Source organism: Apteryx rowi, unplaced genomic scaffold (genome assembly GCF_003343035.1).
Source record: "Apteryx rowi isolate R43461 unplaced genomic scaffold, aptRow1 scaffold_53, whole genome shotgun sequence".
NCBI classification, from domain to species: Eukaryota; Metazoa; Chordata; class Aves; order Apterygiformes; family Apterygidae; genus Apteryx; species Apteryx rowi.
The window spans coordinates 1827944-1850892 of NW_020450794.1; the positions used below are offsets into that span (position 1 = coordinate 1827944).

Consider the following 22949-nt stretch of genomic DNA (forward strand, 5'->3'; position numbering starts at 1 on the left):
CTAGTTCAAGTACCTCTTGTCAATTTTTAGTTGACTTTCTTAAATCTATACCTTGTATTTAACAGTTAAAAGAAGAATTTCAGTGCTACATATACATTAATATATTACTCTGATTCATTTTTCCTTTTTAAAAAAAAGTCTCAAACTAAGATTGAACTAGCTAGCCTACTTTATTAAATGAGTAAATCAATACTTTTTTCATTGAAAATATATTAAAGTCTCTTACACGCAGTTTTCATTATTCTTTTCTAGCATTTCAACTGTTCCCTACAATATAACTAAACTTATACAGATATCTTTCAGCATACCTGGTACTTAATGTCATTTAAGATGTTTCACTATATAATGTCATGGGAATTATAATACAAAACAACAACAAAAAAGCTTACCAGTCCTGCTGCATACATGGGTACTATAACAGGCTGTTTCTTGTTGCCTGTAAAGAGCTGATTAAAAAATAAAAAAAAAAGATTACTTAGGAGGTTCTGTCATATTCTCTAAGTGATGACATTTTTTCAAAGTTTTATAAAACTTGCGTAAGATTAGTATCAGAGAATAAATATATGATAGATTTAACACAGTGTTTAAAAGTAATGCAACTTTTAGTATTAAAATGGCTTACGAAAAATTAAATGGTAAAACAGTCTGTCATGAAAACCCATTTTCAGTGCAGCTATGCTATTAAGAGAGGAGTATTCATACAAAAACACGTGCACCCAGTTCTGCGTTTAAAGCAGCTCAATTATATAGAAAACAAGTTTTATTGACAGACTCACAATATTTCTTGTGTCGATTCCCAAGGAGCACAAAAGCTTTTTGTTGCTGTGGGAGCCACCCCACTGGTATCTCAGTCCATATGCATCATGGATATCCTGCAGCTCTGTCCACACGTCCATCAGTTCCCTATACAACCCATCATAAATCAAGTTATCAACAAGAAGAACAACTCAGCAGCTTTGAACAAATATTCCAATAGTTTTTACTATGAGTGACATATTATACATTCCAATTAAACTTATGCCCAAACATAATACTCAGGGGAACTAAAACTGCACAGAGTTCTCAGAACAATTATTTTTCAGACTTATAATTGGAAAATGATGTCCACAGCAGACATAACAAGGCCTACTTAGACTTCATCATCACACGAATAGAAGCAGCAATTTATAGCAAGTGTAAGTAATAAGCCACATTCTAATTAACTAATTCATACAGACATCACTAAAAAGACGAAGAAAAGCTGCTGACTACATGAAATACTACTGGTATATGTAGTCACTGAAAGATAAGCATTCAACTAGATGCCTAATTTTTACTCTATAGTTTTTCAATATACTTGAAGGTCATGTTCAAATTCTGCTACATAAATTTTCGACAAAGATACGTTTCCAATTTATTTCAGGTTTGTGGTGTTAGTGGCTTCTTACCCTCTATTTGCTAAGGTCTCCTCAGTTGTCATTTGCTTTTCACTTGCTTCCAACAAACGATTCAAGGAACTTATTTCTTCTTCAATTTCAAGAACAGGTATGGAAGGAAAACAGACTTCAAATATTCGTTCCAGACGACTTAACAATGTTGTCTATACCAAAGAGAAAAATATTTTATCAAAATTTGTTAACTGCTTTAAAGAAAATAAGGAGTACAAAATTATAAAGTTAAAAAATGGAAAACAGTGGATAGTTCAAACAAAGTTTCACTTACCACAAGGTGTATAAATGTCAGAGGATCAAAAGACTCTTAACAAACACCAAATACAAGTTGCCCCTGAGAAACAGTAAGGATCTTTACCCTCTGCAAAGTGAGCACTTACATAAGAGTTCAGAACAGTTCTTACCAGATTCAGTCTTTGTCATAAATCAGCAGAAGAGATGTACAACAGGTACTGAGCTATATTTACTTAAGATGCATCAAAGTTTCCAATTCTATACATCATTAGGGTTCTACTGAACACATTTTTTCAGGAATCTTGGCACTGAACATTACAAACTGAAAACAGCCTAATTTCACTTAATGACAATAGGCTTAAACCCAAACTCAAGACACAATGTTGATTCAGAAGACAGCCGTAACTTCTTAGAAGATCCATGCAGTTAAAGGTCTCACAAAACTTAGCTTGAAGTGCAACATGCTCACATTGTCATCCTGATGTTGGACTATCAATGTTTTTTCACCATATTTTCAAACACTGCATACTTCCTAAAAAGTTATCATCATCAGTATGATTTAGATGTAGGAAAACCGTAACACAGCTTCATTTTCTATGGTTCATATGATAGCTCTTCTGCATTATACCTGACTAACGCTAAGGCATTTAAACATATTGCTTGCCAAAAAGTACTTGAAAGATTTATTTGACTCTCAGAGAGAACTTTCCCAGACCAATATAACTGAAGAAGAAAAAGAGGAAATACTGAAGTGTTGTAGTTTAAGTAGCAATGCCTTAATTTCTTGCCCCACAACCTATTTGCGTGGTTTTTTTTCCACATGTTGGAATTTTTTAAATATAACTAGAAGAATCACTTTTCTCCCAGTGATTCCCCTTTGCTCCCATTCACAATTAAGCCAGTTGATGCTGAATGCTGTAATTCTGTAGGGGTTAAAAGCCAGCCTTGGGAATGTTTCTATCCTAGTCAAATAGCAACAACAAAATTCCCCACCAAGTTTAGTTTAGTTGAATACGAAGCCACCTAGATTGCAGCATGGTTTATGCAACCGCAACTTTATTGGCATTAGTCTCATCTGACCTTCTTTCCACTATCTTACTGTAGATTATAAAACCATGACGAGTATCTAAATACAAACATTCAGAGGTCTGGGGGGAGGGCTACAGACCTATTCTTCAATGGGTTTGAGAAACTACGCAGGATTTCCTGCTTGTCAAAGTAGCTGCAGCCTTGTCTTGGTGTCACCATCACTCCAGTGTCCCTTGGGAGAAAGGAGGCTTTCATCTGGCACCTTCTGAGAAAGCCAGAGCGGTTTTTAAGTTTCATGATGCAGGAAATGTCCTTTTCCCTTTTCTCTCTATCACTGCCTCTGTCACTGCTATTGGGTGCAATAAGGTCTCAGCATTATAAAGAACATGTAACAGTCCTGAGAGCTTCCTGCATTTTAAGTTCCACAACATGCACTGGAGAATGCTCAAATTCTTACCACTTTAAGCCTTGGCAGCATAAAGTATTGCTGGATCTAACGTTGAAGAAGAAAAAAACAAACCATCCCCTGCTGCCAAAAATCAGGAATCTCTTTTTTTGACAAAAGTAAGTTCTTCCCTTAAGTTTTCTACCTCTTTCCCTGGTGTATTTCCATATGGCCACAGAGTTTCTTTATTATAGCTCCACGAACCGTCTCAGACATCAAACATATCAATGAAACAGAACATACATTTTTCTCTAGTTCAGCCAGTTAAAAACAGGTAACCAGCAATTTCTTACTATTTAAATAAAAAGTACTGATTGCAAAGTATGCTCATAAAAAAATAAAATTAAAGTTTCACTTTATTTATTTATAAAACAGAAGCACCTGAATCTCCCTCCTTGCTAGGGGAAGGAGAAGCAAGCCTGGCCCCAAATGAGCATGTCCATCTTCCTAGTTTGGAGCTCCTGCACAGCCACCTTTGGGATGCCCGGCTGCACCACCACCAGGGCAGCACCCAGCACCTCCAGCACCTGCTTTTCTACTGGGGAAGGGGCAGAGACACCCAGCAGGCGTAAATCCCACGAGCATCCCACCGCGCACGCTGGCATAGCCATGCCGGCAGAGCCCTCCTGTGGAGATGCGGCATATTCCAGCAGCAAGGCTGCAAGCGCAGACACACACTTGGGCAGAGGCGCTGCCAGCACAGCTGCACTGCTGAGGAAGGCTGGCAAGCCGATTTTCAGCTGACAAAACTCTGTAATCTCTAAGCCTGAATCTGAGACCTGGGAAAGACGGCCTGCCTTCCCTTAAGAGCCCCTCCGGGCGCTGGGTGAAGTTGGGAGAGGCTGGGAATTGGCATCGCTGCAGAATCCAGGCTGGGGCAAAACCTGCCCCAATTCAGAAGAGATCTCCAAGGAAACCCCACGGCGCGCAACAAGCGGTTTCTCCAGCCGCCGCACAGCTGATCTAGAGGCGACGAGAAAGGCGCCGGCCGGAGCGTATGGCAGCCGTCGGGCCCAGAAGGGATGATGGAAAGGTCCTCAGCACACCGACCCAAGGGAGCCTCCCTGCCGGGGGCAGCAGCTGGTGGCAAGGCGGGTTTACTCAGCGTGCTGCTAAACCGGACACAGCAGCTGGTCAGCAGGGCCCCGTCTCCCGCCAAAGCCTCTCACGGGCAGCCGCAGCTCCTTCAGCAGTAATGCCTACGTTCACAGGACATAATCTGTTGAAACATATTGATTAGCCCAGAAGACTATTAAGGTGTCCAGCTCTGAGGCGGTTTCTTCATCTTCAAGCTTTGGTTTCACGACACTGCGTTTCTAGATTCAAAATATTCAATAGTTTTAATAGCAGGGGTGTGATGGCTGAAACGATTAAAGGTTCAGAGAAGCAAGGTCTGCAGGAGGAAGTTATATATTTCAATTAGCCCAACTGATACATTCGGAACAAGCATTTAGGCACACAGAATACCTTTATCACAACTGTAATAGCTATATACAATGTTTCTCATTTGAATTTTGGTTTGAAAGTTTGCCTCATCTCTTGTCTCAGTTGAGCCAAGCACCGAGCACACCCGTCAGTAAAGACGGCCCAGGAGCACGACACGGAGGCACACAACCCGCTAGCAGGACACCTCGATTCTTTGTGCTGTACCGCAGGCTCACGAGTCAGGAACTACAACCCAGGCCTGTTCCCGCTGTTCTCCCTATTCACCTGCAAACTGCACAAAGCTGTAAAATTAACTTGCTTAAAACGTCAGCTCTTCAGTTTTCCTGTCCGTGAACGCAATGCCTGCCGCACAGGGCCAGCCACCAAGTTCAGTCCTTTGGTGTTTGCAAAGCTTTGCATCAAAATTCCGTAATTATTACATTATCAAAGGACCCAGAATATTTGACCAGCATTTTTTCTTTTCCTCTTTATTAGGTCACTGATATTTTCTGACTGTACTTTAATGACTCACATTTTACAGTGTATCATTTTCCTTTTAAGTTCAATAATGTCTTAAGCCCAATCATTTTGGCCATAAAGACTTACACTAGACTGCTTTGTTTTTCTTGACCAAAACTAAAATACTAATTTATATTTTTAGAGAGTAAAACCAGACAGTACTCCAGACTTTTTTTTAACTTATAAAAAGCAAGCTCTACTTCAATTTTAAATCTTAATGCTGCCTACAATACATCAGTTGCTATTATATGAATGGGTGAAGCTTACTTCATTTCCATAGTACAGCAGAAACGCACATCCCCAGTGAAGAGGAAAAGGCAGACGAGAGGGAGTATATCATGACAATAGCAAGGCATCAGGTTTCTTGAACCAGATCAACATTTGAGAAGGTGCTGGTGACTTTGAACCAGCTTACTAGGAATCTAGCTTACTTGGGTAATAAATGAGTTAAGGGAAAGTCTCAAAGAATCAAGGAGCATCTCTGGCAGCCCTCGAATTCAAATTTGAGCTAAAAAAAAAAAAAAAAAGAGAGCGAGACAGACAGAGAGAGAATTGTATGTCAAAATTTCAGGAACAGTTTAATTAAAGCAGTCTTTACACTTCCTTTTATATCTTTTCTAATTTCCAGAAGTGTTTGGCCTTTATTTATACATGGTAGAAAGAAGAATCATTTCTACAGCAAATCAGAAGAATTCAATGTGTACAAATGGACATAGGGATGAGTGTACAAACACACATCTCCCTCAGGCAGTGGTAATTTCTCTAAAGGAAGCAGCTGAACCTGTTCATCTAATTGTAGTGAGATACTTCACTGACAGCTCCTGGGAAAAAAGGGCATTACCAAAAGTAAAACCTTTACATATTTTAAAATTAGTTCATCTTCTACAAACACGAATCTATTGTTCGGACCATAGGCAAATACTAATTCTATTGTACACACACTAGTGCCATGTCTTTTGGGAGGAAAAATCCAGTCATATGTAAGTTACTGTGGGGAAATTTCCAACCCCCTTTCTCCCCAAGATGTATTATGAAATATGCCTTCTCCCCTGTGGAAAAAGCACTCTTCCTGGGTTTATTGACAACTGTGCTTTAAAAAGAACAAAAACAAAAAAAACCCCAACACTTTTCTCGACTTCTCCTGGCACTAAAAGTATTTGATAATGAAGTGATCTGCACTGCAATTTGAGAAGAGTAATTCTTCAAGGTACTTACTGAAGATGTGAACAAAGACCATAGCTGCCACTCTAAAAATTAACTGTGAGGCTCCAAACAGGGATAAATTCAAAGCCCCATAGCTTCTGGGACTGCAAAAAGTTTCTGATAAACAGTTAATATATGTGGTAATCACCAATTGAAACAGTTAAAATATCACAGACACTATATCCTTTCAAATACAACTTAATCCTGGGGTTATAACTCTCATCTCCTTGGCCGTACAAAGAGGGTGGTGGTGGGGAGAGGTCCAGTCCTCAGAGCTGAAAACCCCACGTAGCTGGTTTCCACAATTTGTGTTTCCCTTTATTCTTTATCAGAAGGCGACAGAATCAATAAACTCCTTCAACACAATAGATCTTCACCGACCAAGTGGTGCACTAAATCCCCCCAAGCTGTCTTCCTGTGAACTCAACAGTGACGGCTCACTGTCTGCCTTCAGAGCTAGGAAAAGGGGCAGGTACTAAAGCTTGCTATAAAAACAACACTTTTGGGCTATGCTGTGGTGACAGCTGAGATGACTTGAAGCTTTCACAGTGCAATTACTGTAATACACTTTGAGTGCAGTTATAGCAAACTGTGTGCAGGGGAAAAAGAAAAAAAAAAAGACTGTTTCTCCCCACTTCTCTCCATGGTCCCGATTGCCACTCCACTCTTTAGCTTCCAGCTCAGAGAAGTGGATTAACTTTTGTATGTGCTCCACAGCTGAGGCAATTTGTCTTTCCTTCCTCCCCACTTCCCATGGTCAGGCACAGCCCGTTTCTCAAGGCAGCCCCTTGTTTCTCCCACCTCAGCCTACCCTCAGCCCTCCTCTTCCCTGCTGCAGGGCAGAAGAGGCCAGCGAGGCGGCAATGTTCAAGCTCCGAGCTGCTTGTGTCTAGCAAACACAGAACTGGGACCTGCAGAGCGTCAGCCGGCCTGACTGAATAAAATCTAGCAACAGAGAGCCTTAAGAATAAATATCAGCAGTATGCAAATTACATTAAATTATTGAGAACACCTAGATATTCAGGTCTTAGCTGACAGAAGAACAAAAGAGAGGAGAGAGAAGTGAGCGTATGAAGGAAATAAGATGCTAAAGGTATAATTTAGGAGAGGGAAAAAGTCTGTACGGACATGATCAGCTAGTTAGAATTCAGGAGTTAAGTGAAGGCTCTCAAAGGATAGCAGAACCAGGGGCCAGAGGCCAAGAAGAGAAAGCGATTAGAGTTTTTTCTTTGTTTGGGTTTTTTTTTTGTTTGTTTGTTTTTTTCTTTTAAATCATTCACCCACTGCTCTGGAGGAGCATCTAACACAGCTATTTATGCCCATTTTAACAAAATAAAGCAGAGGTTAAATGAAAAATGCCCTATGCTGGGTTTTATGATAAGAACCGAGACATTTTCATGAACCCATTTGCCTCTGTACCTTCACCCCCCCCACACACACACTTTTTTGACCTTACCATTAGCACAGTTTCTCAGCTGAGAAACTGATTTAAACGGCTGAAACTCAGCAAGAGGAACACACCAGGCAGCTTCAGAGGGTCTCAATAGCTATCGGGCTCAAGCATTAAGAAACAAAGCTGAACAGTTAAATGCACATAAACAAACCAACCACACTCTTAGTTAAGTGGGGGCAGATTTTTCCTTTGGAGAGGTCTAGGGGTTCCTTAGACCAAGAATCAGTGTGTCTTCCACGTAGCAACAATTTATTTATTTCTCTAGTGTGCAGGCTCTGCTGGGTAAATAGAGCATCTTCATACAAGCAATGGAAGAGCTGCAGGCAGAAAAGACCCTGAGTAAAGAGGAAAAGCAAAGCTTACAAAGAACGCAAGTTTAACTTTCATGATCCAAATGGGATAGCTTCCCCCCCGCTCCCGAAGAAAAGCAGTTAAGAGGGTGCCATAAGATTTCTTAGAAATAAAGAGGCAAACTGTTTCATTTTTATTTTTGCAGATAATTTATAATGGCAACACTGTTCCTAAACTGAGATTTGCATGCCGGCAAGAGAATGCTATTTAGTTATGCTATCCAATATGATGCCACAGGAGCTAAAAAAGATCTCGCTGTAAGCAATGAGAAACAGAGTAAACTTATTGTGAAAGCGTTAGCAACTTAAGGAAGAAGAACGGGACTTCCCTGCTCTTTTACTGCTTGATGAAAGACAGTTATAAAACAGAGGAAAGCTGAGCGCAGGGACGTGCAGCTGTCTCCCTTCTTTTTGCTGGAAGGCTCACACGTCCATTTTCCCCTCAACTAAAGGATGCATCACATCTTGTCCCCTCCACACAGGCAAACTGCAGTTTAAGTTACTGAGCTGGACAAAGCTTACTTCCCTTTCCTGTGCTATTACCTAGTGACGTTGCAGTAATTTCTTAGTCAGGCTCTGCGAGGAAGTAGCGAGCAGAGAGGAAGTAGACAAAACGTGTGTGTACAAGATAGAAAAAAAAAAAAATTCTGCTGTAGGTAAACAGAAATGCTAAAACAACCACAGAAAAAGCCACCCCTAAACTCTTTTCTTGTGTAAGACTTCCTTAGCTAGCCTGTTCTGAAATGCAGCAGTTTTATGGGCTACTTTTAACAGTCTGTGTTTGTCAGCTCTTCAGCTGCACATCCTTAGGAACTGTGCCATGAACTTCAACAAGACCCCTTCCAGACAGATATATTTACACTGCAAGCTGCTACCCAACTGTCTGAACTTAATTTAGCCAACACTCCCTTAATTTATCTTAGTGAACAGGGAGGCTGAAGTCTTTACGGTCATAATTACTTTTTTCCAAGAGGATGACACTTCATTCATTGCACAAGGCAGAAAGTACTCTCTAAAGGACAGCGATTCAGGGTTAGGTTTTTTTCCCCTGCCTTGATGCTTACTTGCAGCTCATTAACTGTACATCATCCACACCGTCTGCTTAATCTGAAGAGCTAGAGCCTGTGAGCATTTGTGAGCTCTCTGATAAGAGGAGGATCTTAAAACCCACTTCAAGGAACATCCAAGTTTCCATTCCTCCCTTTCCCAGATTTGTTAACTCGCAGCTAAATCAGGTACGAGTTTTGGCCTTCCAACCAAACCAATGTTCCTCTCATCCGTCTCTCTAACTACGCCTCTCTCATACTCCTTGAATACAGCAAGGCACAGCTGTATTACCCACCCACACGGTTAACACAGGTAAAAACTGCTCTGGTGCTTTGCTAAGCCCTACATTATAATATTAGCTAATATTAACATACTGTTAATAGACTATAAGGCAGAATAACTTTCTCCTCTCAGCTGAGCAATGTTCAACCCTACCTCATGGAAAAAGCTGTGCTACAAGCCTTATATTTCATACAAGTATAACTTACTAGTGTGTCACCTGACCATATAAATGGGATTATTGCATACGGCACAATACAGGCTCACCCAAGAGCTATCAGAGCAACCAATTCATCCACTGCTACATCCTAAAGCAGTTTTAATGAACACAAAGACATGTCTGTATCAAATGCAAACCTACACCTGTACTGAAACAAATTTTGTATTTTCAGCTAAAGACATTAAATGATTACTGTATATAATAGTATTAATATGGGTTGAAATAATAGTCTGCATGCTTGTGTCCATCAGCCTTTGATACTGAACCCTTTTTAAAGGGATTACAAACTCTTTCAGTAATTTTAACTTAACTCTGTACACCATACCCCTTTCCCCTCCACTCAGTACTACTGTACAGCGAAGGCCAGCACGCTGCAAATCCTACTCTTCAAATCACGAGCAGTATTCTGAGAGTCTGTAAGACCAAAGGCAAAGGTGAAAATATGCAATGAAATTTTGCTGTTGCATGTTGCTGCATAAGGGAAAAGACAGGCCACAAAAAGAACCTTATTTTTCCCTTTTATTTTCCATATTTTATAAATAAGACTGGATTGATTAGTCAAATATGAATTCTCTTCAAGTGAAGTCTAAGTTTAAATTAAGCATTATGCCAGTTCCAGAATCTTTAAAACAGTTTGCTTAACATGCACCTCATGATGAAGACCACATTCAGAAAGCACAGAACGTTGCTGCCTCCTTCACATCCAAAACACAAACTAAGGAAACAAAAGAAAATATAAAAAGCCTATATTGGCAAAGGAACTCGAGCTACCGGTAAATAACTTTCCTTTCATGCTGCATTCTGAAGGATGAAAATTGCTGCATACATCATTTCTACATTTAAACAGGAATGCTGCTGGCTAAGTCTACAAAAGCAGTATTTGTACAAAAACAATACTGAAAAATAAAGAACTACAAATCCAGTCATTTTGTTTATATACCATTCTTTCAAAGTGATTATACTACCACATTACAGTGACTTCTCTAGCCTCAACAGTACAGACAAGGCGTACACAGTATCTTGTAAACTATCCCAGTTCAACTTTAGCCTGTGCAGAGGTCTCAATTTTCACGTCTATCAAGTGTCTAATCCATACTGTATTCCTCTCTTGCACAGCCTGCTCCCTTTAGGCTGCTATAGCAAGTGCTTCTCAGCTCTTCTAGCAGTAACCCCAAACTGTCACGCGTTAAAGAAAGTGATCTACTGCTCCTTATCCCTCTTTGGCCAGGGTAATAAAGACTTTTGGTTCTCTTACCTCTCTCTGGCTTCATTTTGCATGCAAGGATACCTGCTTTTGCCTCAAATAACTCCAGAACTCAACTTTGATGTATATGAAATAAAAGATCAGCAAACACATTAAAATGCTGCGTTTCAAGTTTTCACCTCAATGACATCCTCTTAAGTGAAAGTAATAAAACTGATAAAAATTAGAGTTTAATTTTCCTAAGAATTTGCAAAGTACTAGGACTGTTTCTTGGCTGATGCTGACTCAACTTATCTCAACGTCTAATTTTTTCTAACGTTTTCTAATACAAGACAGACAGTGTTTCTAATTGCTATTTACTAAACTGTGGCTCCATGGAGTAAACACAGAATTACTACTTGAAGCAACTGAAGTAACTTGAAGTTACTTGAAGTAACTTAAAGCATTTAAAAAAAAAAGTATATAAAAAGATTACATTAGACCCTTCCAAAACTTCAAGCACTTACTGAGCGCAAAATAAGTTTTGAAAATGCGTTATCTACTGTTTTAGGAGATAATTAAAAAGAAGAAAAAAAAAAAAAAAAAACTGTTGCAAGGCCAAGCAAACTATTGCAACAGAGAAAACTTACCCAGCTATACTTTCTCTGCAGTTACTTTGTGTAAGACATTCTCCAAGCTGTGCTTCCTCACTAACAGAAGAGGCAGAACATAGCTTTACACCCTAACAATCTCAACTGATGGTAGTATTAATAGGAGCAATGAAGAAATATTGAAGTCTTACAACTTACTTTATAACCTAACCAAACCACTGTATGACTTCATGAGAAACCACTGAAGATCTTTCATTGTAATTTGGCTTATTTTTTGTTAAAGCGGACTTAAAAAAAAAAAAAAAAGATTACAGAACCTCTGAAGGTTCTGCTTTTATAAGCACCTAAATTCAGGAGGTTTTCAATTGAAATTTATGACTCTGTTACAAAAATATTAGAAATTCCTAAGTAAAAATAAATCTGTAGAACATTCAGTCTTTCCCTTACCAGTATGATTTACTGGAATACAGACCATCCCCTCCCTGACCCTTCCCTCCCAATTTCTTCAGTCAAATTCAGTAGCCTTTTTCAAGTGGAAACAGGAACAGGAATATAGATTAGTTGCACCAATGACCCGAGTACTCTCCCCTCCTACGGACAAACGAGTAACAGAGTAGGTAACAACATTAAGTTTGTGCTTTCATCTTGAAAATGGAACCACACATTCAGGCGATCCCTGTAAATAAGCAGGGTTTTGCATAGGCACAAAAATCCACCCGCAGGTTCACTTGTGAGACAAATGCCTCTTTTGGTCTTGTGAAGCCCCTTTGAAGTCTGGTGTTTCAGCCACCAAACAAGACAGCAAGCAGGAAGCGCCAGGAGCTCAGGCTCACACCTTTTAATGTAACAAGAAGCCAGCGCTAAGCCCGAAAAGCTCCATTCCATCTGCTGGCGCCTGCGAAGTTCTAGCTGGTGCCACCTTCTTCTGAACAGCCGTTTTATCCGTCACTGACAGCCAGCTGAACGAGGCAGGGCTGCCTCCAAGTCTAGACAAGGCCTTGGAAGAAGGCACTCGCCTCATTTCCCTTCCTTGCCAGAAGAGATCCATACCTTTTAGATGCACATTAGCACCCTTTCCTGCTGGTGCCACTACAGGTTTCAAAAAGACAGAGCGTACTCTAAGCTACTCATATGGGGTGATATGATTATAAAGAAGCATTTTAAACTCAAATTTTTGTTCTGGATTTTGAAAATGTAAAAGCAAATACAAATAAAAATGCGTGTGTGAATATATATACATACATATATGTACTTACATAACACATGCACATGTGTGCATGTATATATGTGTGCACGCATATATTATTTTTATATACATGTGCGGGTGTGTATATATCCATATAAATATATATACATAAAACAGGCACAACTTGAAGATGACTTGTAAAGACCTAGCCAGTTAATTAGGAATTGTTGTGTACTTAGCAACTAAGGCAGAAAACTAAGGGGATGGGGGAAAGAAATTTTCTATCTACTTTACCCTCCCCCAAACTCCAGTTTAGATACAGCAGCTATAAGGAATCAGTTTATTTTGCTTATTTTTAAATATATATATATTTGGGGAATCAGCAACGTCAGCTTCCAATCACACCATTATTTTATGAAAAGACAACATCAGATCGCATAAAGAAGTTATATGAAGTTACAGCCAAAGCAGCAAGTAAACTATGAAGCAAAGAAAGAAATATCACACACTGAAATGCTTATGATGGCTGATTTCTTCAGTCGTTTCATCTAAAGGAGCACATATAATTGCCAAAATAGAAGCATACAAGTCCCAGCATACCCTGACCATTTTTCTGCAGGAAGTAACAGTGCAAAAGATGCAAATACAGCATGCTATTTCACACCAGCCCATCTCACCCACCAAATAAATCTCTCCCACAAGGCAAACAAGGACTATCCAAACATTCTTTGTACACAAGAGCAGGAACCAGGAAAAGCTGTATGCACAGGAGCAGAACAATACTGAATAAACAGAACCAAAAAAATCCTTACCTGTACTGACGGCGCTGGCTCTTGAGATTGCTTACTGATAGTTCCTTGGGAAGATGCTAAAGCAAAACTGTCAGTCTTGTGGAATACTGGACCATCGATCCTCATAGATGCATCTGTCCTATGCGACTGCCACGTCTCTTTTCTGTGATGAGATTCACCAGCTTGCTCATCTCCAAAGGCAGCCCAAGAACAGCTGTCTTTTTGTTCATCTTCAAAAGCATTCCAGTCTGTAGTCTGGTTACAACCTGCTGAACTAAAGTCTGCAAAGTCATCAGAGTCCTGAAAAGCAACACTCTCATCTTGAGGTTTTGGCACTGAATCAAAGTCTCCAAATTCACTATCATTACCGTTTTCTACCTCAGTAGCATGCTGGAAGCCTAAGTGAGAATTTTTATTGGTAGCATCACATTCTAAAGTGTCAGCAGTCTGATTTAATTCAGCTTGATCTAACTTTTCTGGCTGCTGACAAACAGTACTTGTGTCCCTGAAGTCACCAAAATCATCAGTAGGTTCACTAACATACACAGGTTGTTCAGAAGTTCCTTCTAAAGCTAGAGCATTTATTGATTCTTGAGCATTAATAAAAGTGGGAGATGCACTGCTAACTGAGCCAAAATCACCAAAATCATCATTTGTGTCACGGGAAGCTGCAAGTTCAATTCCATGATTCTTAGTATCTTCAGAATCACCCAAACTTTCTCCTGCAAGATCATTGCTTAGACTTTCAATCTTATCAACTTTGATGTCCTCCGTTTCTGAAAAGTCATCATGCCTAGAAGAATCTTTGCCATTCTCTAGGTCATGTTGTTTTCTCCTCTCATTGTTTTCCCCATTTTCAGTAGTGTATATTGAACTTCCAGTTGCTTGAGGTGTACTAAAAATTGTGAATTCATTATCTTCCAGTGCTGTGGGACCCTGCTCACAACTCATTTCTGAAGTGCAAATCTCTTCCTCAATATAAGCTTCTTTTTCATATTCGTAGTTCCTATTAGATGTGAATCCCATCCTTTCAGTTCTTTCAGTTACTCTGTTTATTATGCTGTTTTCCTGAATGCTTAGAGAGTCTCTCTCATTAACACTGCATATTGTAGGCCCTACTCCTTCTGAGTGGATTGTTTTTTTGTTTGAGAATGTAGCAAAATCTGCAAAGTCTTCACCTGAGCTAGGCATTGAGTTCAAATTTAGCTCAGTACTACAGGTGCCAACAGTTTTTAGTCCCTTTGAGTCACTGATGCTGTCTAGATCTTCCGTTCCCTGAGGATTTGCAGGGTCCAATGCTGCAAATCCATTTGTTAGAATCTCTAGACATGGAAGTTTCTCACCATTACAAGCATCTATTTGCTCATCCTGGCTCTCAACTGCTATATCAGTTCTAACGACGTCAGAAGAAAAACCCTCCAGTTTCCCAATGTTCTCTCTTTGTTCCCCTCTTCTGTTTACATCTTCTAAACTTATATCAAAAGCAGTACCTGAAGTTCTAAACTTAGATTTTTCTTTGCTGGTACTAGTAGCTGACATATCAGAAAGTTCTTTAGAGAGACTAGGAAGCTCTGAGATGCAGTCTTTATCTTTAACATTTTTCACAGAGGTGAAAGTTGCAATGCTAGCTACATTGTCAGAATAATCATGAAGTGGGATAAAATGATTTGTGGGTATAAACTCCTCCTTTGAATTACTGTAGTCTGGTGTATCAAAATCAGCAAAAGCTACACCAGCAGGACTTACACCAGAAAATCCTCCAAATTCTCCAAAGTCATCTTCGTCATCATCATCAGCTCCATTGTCTAGTGGCGGAGGGGATGAGGAGTACATTCGAATAATATCTGGTTCCATTGTTTAGTTTCACTTTGAAGTTAATGTATTTCTACAAAAGGAAAAAAAAGTACATTAGAATTTTAGAACTATATATCCTGTAAATAAACACAGTCATTTGCAAATAAATTAGTTGGGCCAAAACTATTTTTTTACTGCTTCATGTTTTACTTTAGAAGTGTGTACAGACAGGTTAGTGTCAATATTAGATATGAGAAAGGAACCTATGATATCACTACGTAAAACATCTGCAATGTTCACCATAATTCTTAACACTTCAACACAGACTGTGATCTTTCTCTACAAAGGAACCAGCTAAGGTTTAGATTAGAAGACTGGCAAAATACCATCACAGGCTCAGCTGAACCCTATGACAACTAACTTTCAGGAGCAGCTTTCACTGGATGTAGCACAGGTAAGGCAGGAAAGAGTGGAAGGAAGTAGAGGAACAGCAGATGACAAAAGTGACAGCAAGAATTCCCCAAACCATTTTTCAAACCAATTCTTTTGTTTTAGGAGTTGCAAAGAATCTACCAGGAACAGTTCAGGTCTCTTGTAAACTACTACATGACCATATGCTCAGAAGACCATGCTGAAAGGCCAGAAGAACACGAAACATGTCTTGACCTGTTATACAACAAACCAAGGCAATTGCATTGAGTTTTAATCCAGTAGTTCTCCATTTGCTGTCACCAGTGATTCATAAAATAGCCAAAAATTATCCTGGTCCATCTTATCCCACAGTTATTTGCATGCTCAGATGATGTGTGATAGAAATTAAGTCACTTGATGGTTTACACCTTAAGAAAGTCAGGTACTTAAGTCACCTTCCAACAGTAGCTCCAGACTTCTAGAGATGTTTCTTTAGCTTTGAAACAGTGAAGGAGAGGCGGAAGGAAGTGCTACCATCATTGCTAGCTATGATCTGCTGTCCTACTGTTTAAGTCACTTTTTTCCAATTCATAGGCTTCTATGAGATCGCACTGTCCTTTGGATTTCCTAACTTTGAGCCAACGTGCACTGTCTCTGCAGCTGCTGTTGCCAGCCTGATTTATCTTACAAGCCACCAGTTGGGAAATGCTGTTATAAGCATCATCAGAGCCTAGAGCAGAACAAACTTCTCCATCAAAGCTTATCCTCAGAAGCAGAACGGAGCAAGATTATACATAAAATATTTATGCACAAATCACTAAATCACCCCAAAAAAGGTATTCTCATGGCCTAGATAGAAACAGAGATTAAGGAGTCCATCTTAGCATTGCAAACTATTATAGTAACAATCAAGGTATGAGTGGAGAATTTTTTCCATGAAAAAATGGTTTTGATTTTTTTCAATACTGCATGTAATAAATGCAGCAATAACTACTAATATTTATATAGTCACAATTGTACATATTGCTTAACCAGTTTGTACTTCCACCTTGCAGCCCCTTCTGAAAAAGAGAGGGATCTACAATACAGCTCTTTCCATTTCACTTGACATTTGTTTATGAATAAGTTGTAACAACATAATTAATCTTAACTACAGAAAAAGAGGAGAACGGAAAATACCTAAACTTATTAGCAAGTATTTGAATTTCTATTCACTAGAATAAGTGCAGACTTTGGAATACTGATTCTGAAACATAAAGACAAAAAAAAAAAAAAAAAAAAGAGTTCCTTAGCAATTCCAAAGCCTTTGGCAAACTGCTTTGTATACATACTGGAGCAGCATCCCACAAAGGGCATAACAGCAAGAAATGAAGCACTGCAGTTCTTTGCAGGCACAACACACCACAGCACTTGAGCAGCTGGCAAGTTTCCTTCTGCCAAACAACTCTTGGTATTCTCCAGGAAAGCTTGGTGTCTTTAAGGTGACTGTAACATACCTATAAACGACCTGCTTCACAGGCTTACTCAGAACCAGCTGTTTAACAAAGTAGTTGAGAGACGAGCTTTACTTTCTACCTTGGAGGCCTCATCTCGCAGGGCACGTTCCCTTTTACCAGCAGCAGCTAGACCATGATGTAAGTGTCATGCATGAATGTAAAGATCCTTTCCGAAATGACTGTGGAGTCTGCCTCTGAGTTCATGCTGAGCTTATTCCAACCTCTGTGCTTTCTAAGCTTCTGGATTTTCAAACCACTAAACCCGATACTAGCACTTCTTCTTTGTAACTACCAGAGCAGCCAGTGTTTATATCCAAATTTCCAAGATCTCCTGTTGTCAACCATCAGCACTAAGATTAAACACCAAACACATCTACAACTGTGCTCTGAATATTTCACTGCAGAGGAAGATCCATATGTTGCATACAACGATATGCCTGGCAGGAGGGAGCGATGCATCAGTGAAAAAGGAATTCACCCCCCTCCCGATTCCTGGAGAAGGGAAGGGGGTTCATTTGTTTGTTTTTTAAAGAAAAAAGAGTTGGTATATTTGGCTATACCAAATCCTCCCTTGTAATTGAATTTGAGTTCACGAATCTCCAGCTGAATCTCAGTAGGCTATAGCATAAATTTAGTATTAAACCTCTTGGAAATTAGCAAGAGCAGATACACCTACTTGGAAAGCTCAGCTGACGCAAGGCTTATTATCTTATCCCATGTGACAACAGCTGATGAGACTGTAAAGGCAAGAAAATATTTCTTGAAATAAAAAAACCCCCACAACACTATTTCAAGGATTGTGCTGACTGGACATAAACCATCATCCCAAAAGAAAAAGGAGCTTGAAGAGAAACTATGAAATGGCTGGAAAGAAGGAAGGAGAAAACAAGAGTCCTAAAAATAAATAAGTAAATAAATAAATAAATCAGCTTCTTGGGAATAATACTGGAGGGTGGGATAAGTAGCTCCTTGATCAAGCCCCAGTACTATGATTCAAGGCACTGCAACCTTAACAGTAATTTTCTATCAAGTGATTAGAAGTTTTAAAATTTGAACAGCTTATTTCAGCAGCACAAAATTAAAACCAACATACCTCTTACATAGTCTTTCATAGGCAGAGATGCACAAGCCCTCTAAAACATATCTCTAAAGTCATTTTTAAGAAAGAAAAGATTTTAAAATAGAAAATGACAATTCTACAGACTGCTGATTCATGTTGGAAAGAAAAAAAAACCCACATAGGTAAATACACAGAAATTTGAGGCAGAAACCCAAATAAAACCCTTAAGTATTTCAATTACTCTCGAACAATTAGTCTATAAAACTGTATGTGGTTAAAAGTCAAATGCTTGCACACCGACATAAGTTAAAGGCAGGAAGTTAGCTTTGCATTTTGAAAGCAAGATTTCCCAAGTCCAAAAGACCTAATCTTGAAGCTTTCAGTGCAGCATGAGTAAAGACCAACTTTAAATAGCTCCAAATGGATACATATCAGATTTTTCTTCTTTAGAAACAGTTAGAATAATCATCAAATCACACAAGCAATTATAATCAAGTAAAAAGGAAAAAATCTAGGTAGACATGTAACCAGCTTCCCCTCTCCCCAAAGCCTTAATTTTATTGATGAGGAGTCATGCAGCATGGAAAGAAGCAACTTAAAATTTGCTCCTAACTGGCAAAAACATGAGCTGTCAGCTCTGCACATAGAATATGATATTAAAGTACAGTCGTATCACTGAACTCACAAAACAAATAATTCCACATTGGATTCCTATGGCTTAAAGGTTTCTAAAATCTTGAGAAGTACTTTGTTCAGCTGCAACTCTTTTGCTTAGCAAAGAGGCGCTATTTCAGTGTAATGTGGTCTGCCTGAATACCATAGCTTTATGGATAAGAATTAGAGGGCAGGGTGCTGAGGGACCTCCTAATTTATGCACCATATAGGCCAAGATTACTTAAACAAGTTAAAAAAAAAAGTTGCAGTCATCACAGCTCTGATTTAACAATGAGGCCAGAACTGCTAACCAAAAAGTTTATTTTTTACTGCAGCTGAAAGACATATCCTAAAAAACACTACAAATCAGAGGCCTTGGATAAGAGCTTTCGAGCTTTCCCATCAAAAAGAAAATCCATCTACATTTGTTTCACCAAAAGCATGTGTACAGGTTTGAGGGGAGAGAGAGAAAAAAAAAATCATTTTACATTCATGGCTTGTAAAAGTTGTTTGTCACTTGCCGCCTTTGAGATAACACACTCAAATACATTAATAACTGCTCCACCACCTGACGTCACGAGAAGAAATGGATCACAAAAATTAATCCTTAACCAGTACTGGGCGTACTTCCGCATATTACCTGTCACAAGAACAATTATACCATCTTTGTAGTTGACCATCTACTGTATTGCTACCTAAACCTCAGCTAAGGATAAATCATAACTCAAGCAACGGCAGAGTTGAGAAAGTTCTTGGGGGCAAGGGCAATCTAGAAAAACAAGCTGCAGCCTTCAGAAAACAACTGAAGTGAACGATGCGAGAGCAGCAAGCCATTGCACTGGAAGGGAAGTTACTGACAAGACTACTTTTCTTTCCAGTACGATGAATAAGAGGGAGGCAGGAAAGAACAACAGTAAGGGCAAGCACAGAACATGGATAACTTGAAGCGGCTGCACGAGGGCTGAAGTGGACAGCCAAAGCTCAATCAAACTTATAGAAAAGCGCTCTCACCATCTACAAATTTTCACTCATGCAACTTCTACCACACAGGAGAAGAAATTTCCTTCAATTTTCATTTCAAAGCACTTTAAAACATCACAGGGATGATTTACACAACAGCAGTCCAGCAGAATGACACTCTGCTCCAGATATGCTTCAAGAACAGTCGCCACAACAGGACCAAGCATTAATTGTAACAGACCATCAAAGCTGTGATCGGATTTTCAAATCTGCATCTTGTATTAGTTGAATTAGTTAAACCCATAAAAACTAACTGCATAATCAATTGCATGGGCTTGTGACTACAACTTTTTTTTTCCTGGAAGTCTACTATTTCAGATCATGTTATGCATTTTAATGGCCGAAATTAAAGAGCTCCAAAATGTATGATTCTATATTATATACATGAGCTTACAGTTTACTTCCTAATACAGTTTAATTTTTGTTTAAAGAACTCAAAAGGATGTAATACTGAAAGTTTAAAGGGGGGGGGGGGGACAAAAAGAAGTCACGCCTCTTTTCCACCTCCCCTTGGCTGATCAATTACTGATAAAATTTTAAAACGGGGCATACTCCCAACATTCCTTATGATATAAGAAACAGCATGGGAATTTTCAGCCTTGATGTAATTTTCCCTCAAAAAGAATTTCAGGATCTCCCTTCTTGATTTTTAAAAGCATTCCAGTTGCCAACCACAAACTATTGAACCAAATTGTTATCTTTCACTGCAACATTAATATGGTGAAAAAACATAGGCCTTAGAGAACAACAACTTTGTTCACTAAATCTTTTAGTTAATCCCTGCTTTGTCCTACATCTCAAATAGAGTATAAGAACTGTAACTGTGGCTTCATCTTTTGTAATACAGAACTCTATATCCAATTCAAATATTCTCGGTCACACTGTTAGGCTACATAATTTTGTAAAATCAGTACTTCAACTGACTGAGCCCAGACCCAACATATTAAATCCATTTATTTGCAAAATGTGATTTTATTCACAAAGTACCTTTTGAACAAATCTGTGACTGAGATGCAGCTTATCTATTTTCCTCCTCACTTTTGAGGAAACTGGCTCCAAAACTTAGAAGTCAGCTAACAAGTTAACATGGGCTTTTGCATTTATCTGTTCATTTAAAAACTCTGGAAACATGCAAATTTTAAACAAATGGAAGACACCAATTTTTCAGCAGTACACACAATAAAGATTCTTCTTCCAGAGAAATGATACCACTTTTTATTTGCAGATAACAGAGCAGCTATTACTATAACGTGTAATATATAAGAATCCAGATTTCTGGCAGTAGAGTTTTCACCTCAAAGTGAAGAATCTAAAAGCGTTTAACTGTTCATATTGGATTATTTTAGCCACAACCCCAAATTTACATCAACAAGTGTCAGCAAGGTTGTTTGAATTACAACAAACATAGTTTATAATATTAGAGTGATGGTAGATTTCCACTAATTCTTCATGACATTCCGTTGCCCAACATTTTCCAGGGGGGGAAAAAAAGTAAAGAACTACGCAGGATGCAGTATTCTGCAATCTTTTACCCATCTTCCAAAAAAAAAAAAAAAAGCTGAAAACACTAGTTAACTTCTTGCTTACATGTGTTTTTATATTCCTATTTTGACATTCATTATGAAGGAATTTCATGAACAAATTTCAGTAATGCAGATGTAAGCCCACTGTTAAAGTTGCACTATAAACATAATTAATCAATAAAGTACATGTTAATAACTTAAAGAAAAAGCATTGCTGATTAAATTAGCCAGACTCTATTCTGTTACAGCAGGTCTTAGCTTACAGCTTTTTTCTAAGGTCAGAAGCAGTTAAGCATGTAACTCGAGTTAATTCAGAACACAAACACTCCACAGAAGAGAGAAAACAGAAATCAGTAATGTTGGAAAAGATGCAAGTAGTAGTTGACCTCAGGTTTTGATAGAGAAAGGATTTGGGAACACAAAATTTTATAAATCAAGTCATTATCTAGGTTTCTAAAACATTTACTATGAAGCCAGGGTACTTTATTACTTGCTTGCAGTATATAGGGGACAATATCTGCTTTCCTCACACAAGGTTCACATCCTTGTTCATTACGTTTCTGCAGAATAAGAGCAATAGTCTAACAAAGATGTGGCAGCAAAGAAACAATGTAGTTACAACACACAAAAGCAGGTATAAATAGTTCCTTGCCTGTGCATTTGCTAAGGCAAAACTTGAAATAGCACGTTTGATTCTTACATAAGACCTAAAAAATTGTGAGGCCACAAAGAAAGAATATCTCTAAGTAAAGAAACATCTGAGACATAAAAACTCAAAGGAAGAAACTCTTGACAGAACAAAATATTTCCTTTAAGACAAATATTAGCAAAACAATAGACAACCTCTCAGTTGTGGATTATTCCGAGAGGAGAGCTAAGCAATGCCATCGCTTAACAAGATTCAGAAGAAAACATTCAATAACCACGAAAAGCACCATCAAGACCTTGACAACAGCAAGTACAATGATACTGAAATGCCTTAGAGCAAAAGCTTGCAATGGCAAGGAGATGGATTCAAGTCCTTAGCAGCTAGTATCCATTCCTTCCAAGAACATTTTAGCTGTTCTACTGCAAGGGAATTCCTCACGCAATTATTAAAAACACCTCAGTAAGGACCAGATTTAGATTCCCCTTTACAGCAAAATGTTGGCTTCCAGTCAGAAAAGCTGCCTTCTTCTGTTATAATGCTGCCTTTTTATTGACTTATTAACAATGGATAAAGGATTTACAGTCTCTCTGCAGTGCATCTTAGAACTTATTTCTAGAAGGGCTGTTGTAAACGAAGAAAGCCTGTGTTTTAAAATAGCATTCTTGCAACCAAAGCCCATTCTAGAAAGACGGTCACTGCCCAAACTGAAGTCAGTATGTTCCTAAATTGGTTTATTAAGCTTACTTTTCATTCCAGAAGAAATTACTGGTAAACAAAATACAGCAAGAAAATGTTTACTCCATAAAGCCTTACCAAAATCAATGCTTTCGATTCTGAATCCAATACTGTTACAGCCAGAAGGTCCATTACCCATAGCAGGAGTTTTAGAACACTGTTTTTGCTTGGACATAGATGAGTTGAGGAAAAAACGTTCTCC

At 38.8% G+C, this 22949-nt stretch overlaps 1 protein-coding gene across 4 annotated transcripts in view; it reads right to left on the minus strand.

Annotated features, from left to right (window-relative positions):
* The window catches only part of AFTPH (aftiphilin), a 44701-nt gene extending 21752 nt beyond the window's left edge, over positions 1-22949 (minus strand). Inside the window, exons 1-5 of one of the 4 annotated variants that reach the window (XM_026080637.1) lie at positions 22826-22942; positions 13427-15290; positions 1428-1579; positions 777-903; positions 390-446 (exon numbers count right to left, since the gene is read on the minus strand). In XM_026080637.1, the coding sequence (XP_025936422.1) occupies positions 390-446; positions 777-903; positions 1428-1579; positions 13427-15259 (2169 nt within the window). In that variant the 5' untranslated portion in view covers positions 15260-15290; positions 22826-22942. Of the gene's footprint in view, positions 1-389; positions 447-776; positions 904-1427; positions 1580-13426; positions 15291-22825 lie in introns of those variants that run through there. The other 3 variants (XM_026080638.1, XM_026080639.1, XM_026080636.1) reach the window with 3 other exon arrangements.